Source organism: Pelophylax lessonae (assembly GCF_965119305.1).
Source record: "Pelophylax lessonae genome assembly, chromosome: 5".
In the NCBI taxonomy this organism is placed as follows: Eukaryota; Metazoa; Chordata; class Amphibia; order Anura; family Ranidae; genus Pelophylax; species Pelophylax lessonae.
The window spans coordinates 552,651,186-552,665,361 of NC_138772.1; the positions used below are offsets into that span (position 1 = coordinate 552,651,186).

The 14,176-nt window shown below is 49.2% G+C and overlaps 2 protein-coding genes across 2 annotated transcripts in view; one reads left to right on the forward strand and one right to left on the reverse strand.

The window, feature by feature from the left end:
* The window catches only part of LOC309555788 (cyclic nucleotide-binding domain-containing protein 2-like), a 267,741-nt gene that overhangs the window by 66,073 nt on the left and 187,492 nt on the right, over positions 1-14,176 (forward strand). The window lies entirely within an intron of this gene.
* The window catches only part of TBRG4 (transforming growth factor beta regulator 4), a 60,403-nt gene that overhangs the window by 8,380 nt on the left and 37,847 nt on the right, over positions 1-14,176 (reverse strand). Inside the window, 3 exon segments of the mRNA XM_082257945.1 lie at positions 2,327-2,438; positions 4,678-4,926; positions 8,729-8,873. Coding sequence (XP_082114071.1) covers positions 2,327-2,438; positions 4,678-4,926; positions 8,729-8,873 — 506 coding nt within the window.

Below are 14,176 nucleotides of genomic sequence, written 5' to 3' on the forward strand. Positions count from 1 at the left end.
CAGAGTGATGGGAAGAGAAGAGTATGGAGAAGGAAAGGAACTGCTCATGATCCAAAGCATACCACCTCATCAGGGAAGCATGGTGGTGGTAGTGTCATGGCGTGGGCATGTATGGCTGCCAATGGAACTGGTTCTCTTGTATTTATTGATGATGTGACTGCTGACAAAAGCAGCAGGATTAATTCTGAAGTGTTTTGGGGAATATTATCTGCTCATATTCAGCCAAATGCTTCAGAACTCATTGGACGGCGCTTCACAGTGCAGATGGACAATGACCCAAAGCATACTGCGAAAGCAACCAAAGAGTTTAAGGGAAAGAAGTGGAATGTTATGCAATGGCCAAGTCAATCACCTGACCTGAATCCGATTGAGCATGCATTTCACTTGCTGAAGACAAAACTGAAGGGAAAATGCCCCAAGAACAAGCAGGAACTGAAGACAGTTGCAGTAGAGGCCTGGCAGAGCATCACCAGGGATGAAACCCAGCGTCTGGTGATGTCTATGCGTTCCAGACTTCAGGCTGTAATTGACTGCAAAGGATTTGCAACCAAGTATTAAAAAGTGAAAGTTTGATTTATGATTGTTAATCTGTTCCATTACTTTTGGTCCCTTTAAAAGTGGGAGGCCCATATACAAACTGTTGTAATTCCTACACCGTTCACCTGATTTGGATGTAAATTCCCTCAAATTAAAGCTGAAAGTCTGCAATTAACCACTTTACCACCGGAGGATTTTGCTGTCTTCCGTCCAGGCCACTTTTTGCGATTCGGCGCTGTGCGACTTCAACTGACAATTGCGCGGTCGTGCGACGCCGTACCCAAACGAAATTTACGTCCTTTTTTTCCCACAAACAGAGCTTTCTTTTGGTGGTATTTGATCACCTGTGCGATTTTTACTTTTTGCGCTATAAACAAAAAAAGAGCATTTTAAAAAAATAACAATATTTTTAACATTTTTTTATATGAAATTCCCCCCAAAAAAGATGTAAAAACCAATTTTTTTAAAAATTTTTGGCCAATTTGTTTTATGCTACATATGTTTGGTAAAAAAAAAAAATCGCAATAAGCGTATTTTGATTGGTTTGCGCAAAAGTTATTGCGTTTACTAACAAAGGGAAAGATTTCTGTCATTTTTGGTGTTTTTTTTTTTAACGCGTAATGGCGGCGATCTGCGATTTTTTTTGCGGGACTGCGACATTGCGGCGGACAGATCGGACCCTTGACTGACATTTTTGACACTTTTGGGGGTACCAGTGACATTACTGCAGTAATCGGTGCTATATATATGCACTGTTACTGTAAAAATGACACTGGCAGGGAAGGGGTTAATTTTATTGGAGAGGGAGGGGTTAATGTATGCCTGGTGCTTACTGACGTGTAGGGGGGGAGGTGACTGTGTGAGTCATGGACAGATCGGATGTCCAGCTATGCTGAACAGTCCGATCTGTCACTCCCTGTCACTATGGAGATCCGCCCGCTGTGTTTACACACAGCGGGCGGATCTCCAGACTCGATCCCCGACGATCGGGTAAGAGCAGCGGCGATCGCCGCTGCTCCTCCCCTGGCCCGACTCCCGCTGTGACTGAAAACAGCGGGAGCGAGCCTCCGGCAGCGCGCAAGCGCCGCCCAGAAGGGGGAGTGTCCAACGACGTTAATACTACGTCGCTGGACGATAACGAACCACTCTGCCGCAGTAGTATTACTGTGAGCGGTTCTAAAGTGGTTAAAGCACATCTTGTTTGTTTCATTTCAAATCCATTGTGGTGGTGTATAGAGCCAAAAAGATTAGAATTGTGTCAATGTCCCAATATTTATGGACCTGACTAATTATTTAGGTAATGCACAATTCATTTCTACATCTATAGAAAATACAGGGTACTGAAGTCGGACGCCATTTAACACGCAACGTTTGACACGTTGGATATCTATTTACTCGGTGCAACATTGACTTTTATATTTTACCACATAATTAGGTAATTAATTACGTTTGAACACCACAAAAATGCAGATTGTGCGTCCAGGGTCAGTTGCAAGCTCTATTTGCAACTGCTCAGATGAAAGTTTACATTAGAACAACTTTGGCACCGGCCATTAAACTGTACAGAGTACAAACCTGACAGCAGCTGCTGGTGTCATACAAAGTGTGCAGTGATTAGAATCGCCGGCAATCTACTGATTATCACCAGCAGGCGTCTGTGTGGTCAGGTGAATGAAGCTTCGAATATAATTTTTGACTGGATGGTTCCGTCAGATTTCTATTCCCTTTCTCAGGTGAACCAATTAGGGCTCGTTAGTGATGGCCTTTTTTTTCCCTGGGGTTTCCTCACCTCCTCGCCCCCTCCGGCAGGGGTTGGGTCCCTCCAGACTGCGGATTGTGGGGGGTCTCGAAATCTTGCAGGGCTAAGGCTTTAAGATCAGAATCTAGGACAACCTGGCCATCTAAACAAAGGAGGGGAAAAAAAACATTTATTGTCATTCATACGGGAAAACAGAGCACAGCTACAATATCTCACAAAAGTAAGTACACCCCTCACATCTTTTCATGTGACAACACTGAAGAAATGACACTTTGCTACAATGTAAAGTAGTGAGTGTACAGCTTGTATAACAGTGTAAATTTGCTGTCCCCTCAAAATAACTCAACACACAGCCATTAATGTCTAAACCGCTGGCAACAAAAGTGAGTAGCGCTAGTGTGAACCCAGCCTAAAACCATAAGAAATGGAATAAAAAATAGAATATTTTATGAAAAAATAGATATACAGTGGGTACGGAAAGTATTCAGACCCCCTTAAATTTTTCACTCTTTGTTATATTGCAGCCATTTGCTAAAATCATTTAAGTTCATTCTTCTTCCTCATGAATGTACACATAGCACCCCATACTGACAGAAAAACACAGAATTGTTGACATTGTTGCAGATTTATTAAAAAAGAAAAACTGAAATATCACATGGTCCTAAGTATTCAGACCCTTTGCTCAGTATTTAGTAGAAGCCCCCTTTTGATCTAATACAGCCAGGAGTCTTTTTGGGAAAGATGCAACAAGTCTTTCACACCTGGATTTGGGGATCCTCTGCCATTCCTCCTTGCAGATCCTCTCCAGTTCTGTCAGGTTGGATGGTAAACGTTGGTGGACAGCCATTTTTAGGTCTCTCCAGAGATGCTCAATTGGGTTTAAGTCAGGGCTCTGGCTGGGCCATTCAAGAACAGTCACGGAGTTGTTGTGAAGCCACTCCTTCGTTATTTTAGCTGTGTGCTTAGGGTCATTGTCTTGTTGGAAGGTAAACCTTCGGCCCAGTCGGAGGTCCAGAGTACTCTGGAGAAGGTTTTTGTCCAGGATATCCCTGTACTTGGCCACATTCATCTTTCCCTCGATTGCAACCAGTCGTCCTGTCCCTGCAGCTGAAAAACACCCCCACAGCATGATGCTGCCACCACCATGCTTCACTGTTGGGACTGTATTGGACAGGTGATGAGCAGTGCTTGGTTTTCTCCACACATACCGCTTAGAATTAAGGCCAAAAAGTTCTATTTTGGTCTCATCAGACCAGAGAATCTTATTTCTCACCATCTTGGAGTCCTTCAGGTGTTTTTTAGCAAACTCCATGCGGGCTTTCATGTGTCTTACACTGAGGAGAGGCTTCTGTCGGGCCACACTGCCATAAAGCCCCGACTGGTGGAGGGCTGCAGTGATGGTTGACTTTCTACAACTTTCTCCCATCTCCTGACTGCATCTCTGGAGCTCAGCCACAGTGATCTTTGGGTTCTTCTTTACCTCTCTCACCAAGGCTCTTCTCCCCCGATAGCTCAGTTTGGTCGGACGGCCAGCTCTAGGAAGGGTTCTGGTCGTCCCAAACGTCTTCCATTTGAGGATTATGGAGGCCACTGTGCTCTTAGGAACCTTAAGTGCAGCAGAAATCTTTTTGTAACCTTGGCCAGATCTGTGCCTTGCCACAATTCTGTCTCTGAGCTCTTCAGGCAGTTCCTTTGACCTCATGATTCTCATTTGTTCTGACATGCATTGTGATCTGGAAGGTCTTATATAGACAGGTGTGTGGCTTTCCTAATCAAGTCCAATCAGTATAATCAAACACAGCTGGACTCAAATGAAGGTGTAGAACCATCTCAAGGATGATCAGAAGAAATGGAAAGCACCTGAGTTAAATATACGAGTGTCACAGCAAAGGGTCTGAATACTTAGGACCATGTGAGATTTCAGTTTTTCTTTTTTAATAAATCTGCAACAATGTCAACAATTCTGTGTTTTTCTGTCAGTATGGAGTGCTATGTGTACATTCATGAGGAAGAAGAATGAACTTAAATGATTTTAGCAAATGGCTGCCATATAACAAAGAGTGAAAAATTTAAGGGGGTCTGAATACTTTCCGTACCCACTGTATTTATTATTTTGCTGTATGTGTCTGTAGCACAATTTTATCCTCATATTCTATGGCAGAGAAAATGAGGCCCATGAGCTACAAGGACTCTGTAGCAGCCCATTGGCCAGCGGCCGCCAGGAATGGGCAGGGCTGAATTTGACGAGGCTGCAGAACTGTAGTGTTTAACAGGGCTCATTAAATATTCAAAATCTGCGTATTTTGACCCCCTTGCCCCAATAATGACATATAATCCCTCTGTGAACAAACCTCATGGTATAAGCAGGCCACCCCCCTCACCTAAGTTCCAGCCATAGACGGTGGACACGTTGTAGTTGCAGGTCCCGGCGTCGGGAAATACTTTTTTCAGCATATCTATGACCGCGCTCCGCAGGGCGCTGCCCGTCTTGGGCTGGGTCCGGCTCTGCAGGGTTTGCAGGACGTCGTCGGGAAGCAGCGGGCCCTGGTAATCCGGGCTCTCCAGCTGCGCTGTGGCGTTTACGTGCATCAACTTCAGGCAATGGCTGACTGATTTCTCCTCCTTTTCCGCTGCGGAAATAAAAAGTATAGAATGTGTCAATGAGCTCATCTGGTTTGAATTCAACTATATCGCAGTATATACATAATAGGAACATCTATACCTTTCAGTGAACATGCCTTAGAGCTAGAAATTATAATACAGCCTTATAAATACCGTATTCTGTATCTTCGATTGGTGAGCATGTGACCACTCGCTCCCCTCTAATCCCTACAGTACCAAGGACTGGAGAGGAGACATGGATGCACAATACCTTCCAGTCGAAAGCCGCTGCCGCTAAAGCTGGAAGGGAGCGTGTCTGCAGCACTGACTATGGGAGGTAAAGGCTTCACTGCGTCTTCTACCACCAATCCTAGATATGAAAACTGACCACACCAGCATGGATCGGCTGCCCTGCTGGATATGCTCAGCTTGAAACCAGAACTAAGGACAACTGGCAGTAGTGACATTGAAAACAGTGTTGTTTGCCCCCCCGCTTTGCAGCACCCCCGAGTAATATTCTCAGCCCCCTTTACATAACCCCCACTTCACATCAACTCCCCCCCCCCCACCACAGTAGTGTCCTCTTCCCCCCCCCCCTCGCATCACAGCCCCCCCCAATAGCAGTGTCATCTGCCATCCCCACATTACCTACCTTTCCTCTGTAGTGTCCTCAGCCCCCATCACCCCCACAGTAGTGTCCCCTGCCCCACTTCACATCAACACCCCCACAGTGGTGCCCCCCCCCCCCCAACACAGTGTTTTCCTGTGTCGTGCCCCCCCCCATGGCAGTTTCTCCTGCCCGGCATAGTGTCCTCAGCCCCCCTCTCCCACACACAGTAGTGTCCTCTGCCTGCACCCCACTGTATTGTCCTTTGTCTTCTCCCCCCCCCCCCACCAGTAGTGTCCCCTGCACCAGTAGTGTCCCCTGTCCCTCTGCCGCCACTCCCACAGTAGTGCCCTCAGCCCCCTTTACATCATCCCCCCCCCACACACACTGGTGTACTCTGCTCCCATCCCCCCACAGTAGTGTACTCCCCCCCCCCCCCCCCACCCAATAGCAGTGCCCTGTGCCTCACGAAAGCAGTGTCATCTGCTGTCCCCACATCACCTCCCATCCCACTGTAGTGTCCTCTGCCCCCCCCCCCCCCCCGAAGCAGTGTCCTTTGTCCCCTTTTACATAACCCCCCACAACATTGCAGTGTCCTCTGTTGGCCCCTTTTTCATAGCAGTGTCCTGTGTCCCCCAAAAGCAGTGTTATCTGCCCCCCTTCACATCACCCCCCCCCTCCAACAGTAGTGTCCTCTGCCCCCCTTCACATCACCCCTCCCTCCAACTGTAGTGTCCTCTGCCCCCCTTCACATCACTCCCCTTGCACTGTAGTGTCCTTTGCCTGCCTGCCTCCCATAGCAGTGTCCTCTTCCCCTCTTTGCATAACCCCCACCCCACAGCAGTTTCCTGTGCCCCCAAAAAGAAGTGTCATCTACTTCCTTAACATTAACCCCCCCCCTCCACTGTAGTGTCCCCTGCCACCCCGAATCCATAGCAATGTCATCTCCCCCCTTCACATCAATCCCCCCCCCCCCCAAACACACACTGTAGTGTTCTCTGGCACCCTCCCACCAAAAGCAGTGTCCTCAGCCCCCATTCACATAACACCCCCCCCCCCCAGTGCAGTGTTCTCTGCCCACCACTACTCCATAGCAGTGTCCTGTACCCCCGAAAGCAGTGCCATCTGTCCCCTTATCACCCTCTGCTCCCCCCCCCCTAGTGTACCTCGAGAACTCAGCGTTTCATCCCTCACCAGCTGCTGGCATCTTTTTCCAGGCCACTTCCGGATACCAGGTCCCCGGATTCGTTGGGCGGGGCATGAAGGCAGGGAATGCATGCTAAGCTGCGCATATGTACAGGAGTCAGTCATTCCGGCACAGCCAGAGTGTGGCGGGAATGCATGCTGAGCTGCGCATGTGCAGCACAGTGTAAAGTAAATAGAAGACTGCCAGCAGGCAGGTGTTTGCTATTGAAAAGGAGACAGTTTCTTCTTTAACACCTCCTCCGCCCTCCAAACAACAAGATACATTAAAAGAAGTGTCTGTAGCACAATTTTATCCCCAAATCCTACGGCAGAGGAATTGGGGCCCATGAGCTACAAAATTCTGTCGCAGCCCATTAGCCCGCGGCCGCCAGGGAGGGGGCGGTGCGGAATTTGACAAAGCTGCAAAGCTTAGGAGGTTGTCCTTAATCTGGTACATACTGGTTTAGTGATGGGCACAGCAATGTGTATGTAATCCCCATCCTATCAGTAAGGATGTCTGGCATTGGGTCTCTGAAGGTCCTGACAACAATGCTAAACCCTTGCCTCGCACTGCGATAGGGAGACCTTTGGTGTGATGGGGAGACCTCTGATGCAAAAGAGTGACTACCTACGCTATAGGGGAGGCCACTGATGCAATGGGGAGACCACTGATGTCATTGGGGACCACCTATGTTATAGGGGTGACCTCTGATGTGCAGGGGGACCTCTGGTGCGATAGGGAGACCCCTGATGTTATGGGGGGACCACGTATGTACTGGGAAGGATCTCTGGTGTGATGGGGAAATCACCTATGTGATTGGGAACCTCTGATATGCAGTGGGACCTCTGGTGTGATTTGGGGGGGGGGGGACCACCTATGTTATAGGAGTGACCTCTGATATGCAGTGGGATGTCTGGTGTGATATGGGGACCACCTATGCGATAGGGGGGACCTCGGATGTGATGGGGGACCACCTATGTGCTGGGAAGGATCTCTGGTGTGATAGGGGGGATCACCTATGTGATTGGGAACCTCTGGTGTGATTGGGGGGGGGGGCACTTATGTTATAGGAGTGACCTCTGATGTCATGGGGGACCACCTATGTTCTAGGGATGACCTGCAGTAGGACCTCTGATGTGATGGGGGAACCAGTTATGTTCTAGGGGTGACCTTTGATATGCAGTATGACCCCTGGTTTGATGGGGGGCCACCTATACGATGGGGAGACCTCTGATGTGCAGTGGGATCTCTGTTGTGATGGGGAGACCCCTGATGCGATAGGGAAGACCACTGGTTTTATAGGGGGACCTCTGGTGCAATGGGGAGACCCCTGATGTGCAGTGGGACCTCTAGTGTGATGGGGGGGACCACCTATGCGATAGAGGAGACCTTTGATGTGATGGGGGACCACCATGTTATAGGGGGTGACCTCTGATGTGCAGTGGGACCTCTGGTTCGATGGACGGGACCTCTGATGCGATCGAGGGGAACTATTGAGGTGCAGTGGGACCTCAGATGCGATGGGAAGACCTCAGATGTGATAGGTGGACCACCTATGGGATAGGAGGGACCTCTGGTTTGCAGTAGGACCTCTGATGCGATGGGAAGACCACCTGTGTTATAGGGGGGTGACCTCTAATGTGCAGTGGGACCTCTGGTGTGATGGGGAGACCCCTGATGCAATAGAGGGTCTACTTATGCGATAGGGGAGACCACTGATGTACAGTGGTACCTCTGGTGTGGTGGGGGGACTTCTCATGCGATGGGGGGGACCACTAATGTTATGGGGGGACCACCTATGTGATGGGAGGGACCTCTAGTGCAATGGGGAGACCTCTGATGTGCAGTGGGACCTTTGGTGTGATGGTGAGACCTCTAAATCAATGGAGGGAACTACCTATGTAATGGGGGGGACCTCTGAAGCGATGGGGAGACCACCTATGTTAAAGGGTGACCTCTGATGTGATGGGTTGGTTAGGAAATGCTGATCTAGCCCACAATTTGCCCCAGGCAGTGATGGGATCCACGGTCCTCATACCCAGGATTTGGCTGTAGACTTGAGGCTTTAGAATCTTGTGGAGATACGGCGTGGTCACATGACTCAGGATACACAGCGACCACACAACGTTCAACTGCATCTGCCAGGTCAGCGAGTCCAACTCCGAGCCGATACGTTGGTGAATCTAAAAAAAAATACATAAAATTCACATTAGAGAAGAGGAAGGAAGCTTGGCTATAGCATGAGGACTCGGATATTCGCATAACTCCTCCCACTGCTTGCATCAGGGCTGAGGGCTCTTGGGAGGAGTATTGAGGGCGAGTGCTGCATTGCATAGAGAAGCAGAGAGACTCAGCGAGGACATCACCAGGTCAAAATTAAGGTATGGAATGAAAACGAAAAGGTTTTAATTAATAGTCTCATTAAAATGTATATTGGGGGCAAAATCAAGGAAGGTAAAAAAAATAAATCAGATTAAAATCCACCCTTGAAGCGGAGTTCCACCCTGGATTTTTTTTTTTTTTTTTTTAATACCCCCGGGACAGTCAGGGCTAGTACATTCCACAATGGCTAGCCTCTGATCTGTCCCGGGTTGCACTTACCTGTTAGGACAAATACTTACCTTGCAAACGTCTTGTCCAGCGCTGCCATCTCAGATGTGGGCAGCTTGAAGCCAGCGAGATCCTCTTCGGCGTCTTCTTCCGCCTTCTTTGGTCCCACGATGCTCTGCGCCGGCCCCGACGTCACTCCGGGTCACGCGCGTCATCCCTCCACAGCTTCTGGGCATGCCCAGAAGCTGTTTAGAAGGGGATGACGCGCGCGACCCGGAAGTGACGTAGGGGCCGGTGCAGGCGCAATGATTCCTGGGAGCTATGACGTTCAGCTCCCAGGAATCATTGCAGAGCCAGGAAGTGACGACGGGCCGCGGCCGAGGAAGGAGGAAGAAGGAAGTAAGGTAAGTATATTTTCTTCGCTACGAGGTAAGTAAAAAAAAAAAAAAATATGCGATTATCCATTTCTTTTTCAGGTGACCCGGAGCGAGAAGATGGAGGTAAGTATAAAAATAGGGTGGAACTCCACTTTAACTATCCTAATATAGGGAAAAAAGAGGTCTGGCTTTTCCGTTTCTCTGAAGAGAGAGAGAGCGAGGAGAGAGAGGAAGCGAGGAGAGAGCGAGCGAGAGCGCAAGCGAGAGAGAGAGCACAAGCGAGAGAGAGAGCACAAGCGAGAGAGAGAGCACAAGCGAGAGAGAGAGCGCGAGAGCGCGATATACAAATATATATATATATATATATATATAGATATATATATATATATATATATATATAGATATATAGATATATATATAGATATATATATACATATACATACATATACATATACATATACATATACATATACATATACATATACATATACATATACATATATATATATATATATATATATATATATATATATATATATATATATATATATACACACACATACATACATGTCTGTAGCACATATTTATCCTCATACTCTATGAAAAGGAATAGGAGGCCCATGAGCTACAGGTTTCTGTAGCAGCCCATTGGCCAGCCACCGCCAGGGAGTGGGCGGGGCTGAATTTGACGAGGCTGCACATCCCCCCCCCCCCCCCCCCCCTTCATGTCTAAAATTCAACAAATTAAAATAGAACTCATTCACTCTTTAGGTGAAAAAAAAAAAAAAAACCTTCAGGCTGCTCACCTATACCATTGTAACTATGAAAACCCTAATAAAGGAAGAATATCAGGCAGAATTTTTATAATGGAGATTCATATCTAATATACACTCACTGGCCACTTTATTGGGTACACCTTGCTAGTATCGGGTTGGACCCCCTTTTGCATTCATTCTTCGTGGAATAGATAGAACCATCCCCATTAGAAGCCTTTGCAGACGAGCGCGTAGGGTACGGCGTGCTGACGTCACTACGCTGCCACGAGGAACGGGCTACATGAGAGCCGGCCGGCTTGTTTATGCAATTCTCCCTCTTCCACAATGTGAGTGTTATTTTAATATTTAATAAATAAAGACTGTATGGTACACTATCCAGTCCCCTTCTTTTTTCTATGCGCCATCCTGTGGCTAGTATTGGTATCACCATCTTATTGGCTGTGTCCTGGAGGCTTGTTGCTGCTGTGATCCTTTGAGTGGCGCTGCAAAGAATTACCACTAGATGCTCATTTACATATCCATCTGGTAAGAAGATATGCATGTCACTTGTGTGCAGCACCGTGGTGATTAGCCTTTTTGGATTTTCTTTCACTCCACCGATTTTGGAACTCATTTCTGGGACCTTATGATTATTGCATATGAACTTTATATGAACTTTATATGTTTTTGATTCCTGGCCTAACATATTCAATATTATCACATTTGTTTATGTATATGTTCATTCTGCAATGCTTACGATTTAGGCTCCATGCACACAGGGCGTCATAAAAACGTGCTCCAAAGCTGTTTACATAACGCCGGGAAACAGCAGCTGTAAAAACGTGCTTTCAGTAGCTTTTCCTACTAGCGTTATTGCACGTTTGGCCACAGTAGCTGTTAGCAGCGTTTCTTTCTGCCTCCATTCAAAATCAATGGTTCCCTATGGGAGCCTATTGATTTGAATGGAAGTCACACCGCAGGTCGGATCAGGGTGATCCGACTTGCGGTGCGACCTGCACTGTGAGAATCTTGAGGGGGAACTCCACGCCAAAATGGGGAAAAAAACGGCGTGGGGTTCCCCCCCCAGGTTCCAAACCAGGCCCTTCGGATCTGGTATGGAATTTGAGGGTAGCCCCGCGCCGAAAAAACGGCGTGGGGTCCCCCCCAAAATCCATACCAGACCCTTATCCGAGCATGCAGTCCGGCATGCCAGGAAAGGGGAGGGGACGAGCGAGCGGCCCCACCCCCCCTGGATCATACCAGGCCACACGCCCTCAACATGGGGGGGGGGTGTGGGTGCTTTGGGGCAGGGGGGGGCTCTGCACCCCGCACCTCAAAGCACCTTGCCCCCATGTTGATGAGGACAAGGGCCTCATCCCCACAACCCTGGCCGGTGGTTGTGGGGGTCTGCGGGCAGGGGGCTCATCGGAATCTGGAGGCCCCCTTTAACAAGGGGGGCCCCGATCCCGGACCCCCTCCCTATGTGAATGGGTATGGGGTACACTGTACCCCTACTCATTCACCCCTTAAAATGCAGTGTATGGAAATGACGACAGGAGACGTTTTGGGAAATTTATTAAAAATCTTCATCCGGCTCTTGTCCTCTCCGGGGGTCTTCTCCTCTCCGAGGGTCTTCTGCTCTTTTGCTGTCCGCCCTTCTTGTCTTCTCCTCTCCGGGGTCTTCTGCTGTCTTCTCCTCTCCGGGGGTCTTCCGCTGTCTTCTCTCCGAGGGTCTTCTGCTCTTTTGCTGTCCGCCCTTCTTGTCTTCTCCTCTCCGGGGGTCTTCCGCTGTCTTCTCTCCGGGGGTCTTCCGCTGTCTTCTCTCCGAGGGTCTTCTGCTGTCCGCCCTTCTGCTGTCCAATCTTCTTGTCTTCTCCGCTCCGGTCTTCTGCTCTTTTGCTGTCGGCTGTCCTTCTTCCTCCGGTCCTCCTCCGACGACGTCTTCAGCGATTATGCCGGCCTCTGGTCTCCGCAGCTTATTATATAGCCATTAGGGGCGTGGCCGCCAGATGACGTCATCGGGAGACCACGCCCCTTGTGTCACAGGTGACTGTGACACAAGGGGGCGTGGTCTCCAGATGACGTAATCTGGCGGCCACGCCCCTAATGGCTATATAATAAGCTGCGGAGACCAGAGGCCGGCATAATCGCTGAAGACGTCGTCGGAGGAGGACCGGAGGAAGAAGGACAGCCGACAGCAAAAGAGCAGAAGACCGGAGCGGAGAAGACAAGAAGATTGGACAGCAGAAGGGCGGACAGCAGAAGACCCTCGGAGAGAAGACAGCGGAAGACCCCCGGAGAGGAGAAGACAAGAAGGGCGGACAGCAAAAGAGCAGAAGACCCTCGGAGAGAAGACAGCGGAAGACCCCCGGAGAGGAGAAGACAGCAGAAGACCCCGGAGAGGAGAAGACAAGAAGGGCGGACAGCAAAAGAGCAGAAGACCCTCGGAGAGGAGAAGACCCCCGGAGAGGACAAGAGCCGGATGAAGATTTTTAATAAATTTCCCAAAACGTCTCCTGTCGTCATTTCCATACACTGCATTTTATGGGGTGAATGAGTAGGGGTACAGTGTACCCCATACCCATTCACATAGGGAGGGGGTCCGGGATCGGGGCCCCCCTTGTTAAAGGGGGCCTCCAGATTCCGATGAGCCCCCTGCCCGCAGACCCCCACAACCACCGGCCAGGGTTGTGGGGATGAGGCCCTTGTCCTCATCAACATGGGGGCAAGGTGCTTTGAGGTGCGGGGTGCAGAGCCCCCCCCCTGCCCCAAAGCACCCACACCCCCCCCCCCCCATGTTGAGGGCGTGTGGCCTGGTATGATCCAGGGGGGGTGGGGCCGCTCGCTCGTCCCCTCCCCTTTCCTGGCATGCCGGACTGCATGCTCGGATAAGGGTCTGGTATGGATTTTGGGGGGGACCCCACGCCGTTTTTTCGGCGCGGGGCTACCCTCAAATTCCATACCAGATCCGAAGGGCCTGGTTTGGAACCTGGGGGGGAACCCCACGCCGTTTTTTTCCCCATTTTGGCGTGGAGTTCCCCCTCAAGATTCTCACAGTGCAGGTCGCACCGCAAGTCGGATCACCCTGATCCGACCTGCGGTGTGACTTCCATTCAAATCAATAGGCTCCCATAGGGAACCATTGATTTTGAATGGAAGAAAAAAAACGTATAACGTGGCTTAACGCACGTTAAGCAACGTTATGGAGCCTTTAGCAGCGTCAGACGTTTTTTGCAGCTTGACGCTGGAGCTCCTGAACCCACAGTTTCTGGGTTTTTTTTGGAGCTGTAAAACGCCTATGCCACTTGGAGCTCCTAAAAGCTCTATGTGTGCATGAGGCCATAGAATAACATGGATGGGCGTTCTGCAGCTGCAAAAAAAAACGTCTGACGCTGCTAACAGCAGCTGTAAAAACGTCCAGTGTGCATGAGGCCTTAGCAGATATTTGTCTATTTAATAACGTTTTGGATGCACATCTGGCACCTGTTGCCATTATTGTCTTCCCTCCATCATTCAATATTGAGATTGGTGTAATAGATTTATCAGATCTCATTAGCGCGGCTTTTTGCCTTCTATTCCCTGTGTTTGGTGCTGTCTCACCTGAAGCTGCAGCTTTTTAGTTCATTGTTAGCGCAGTTATTCCCTTTACAGATACAAGGTGTTGGAAACATTCCTCTGAGATTTTCCTCCATAGTGACATGATAGAATTACGCAGTTTGCTGCAGATTTGTCGGCTGCACATCCATGATGCCAATCTCCCGTTCCACCCAGGGCCATCTTTAATATTGTTTGGACTCTGGGCAA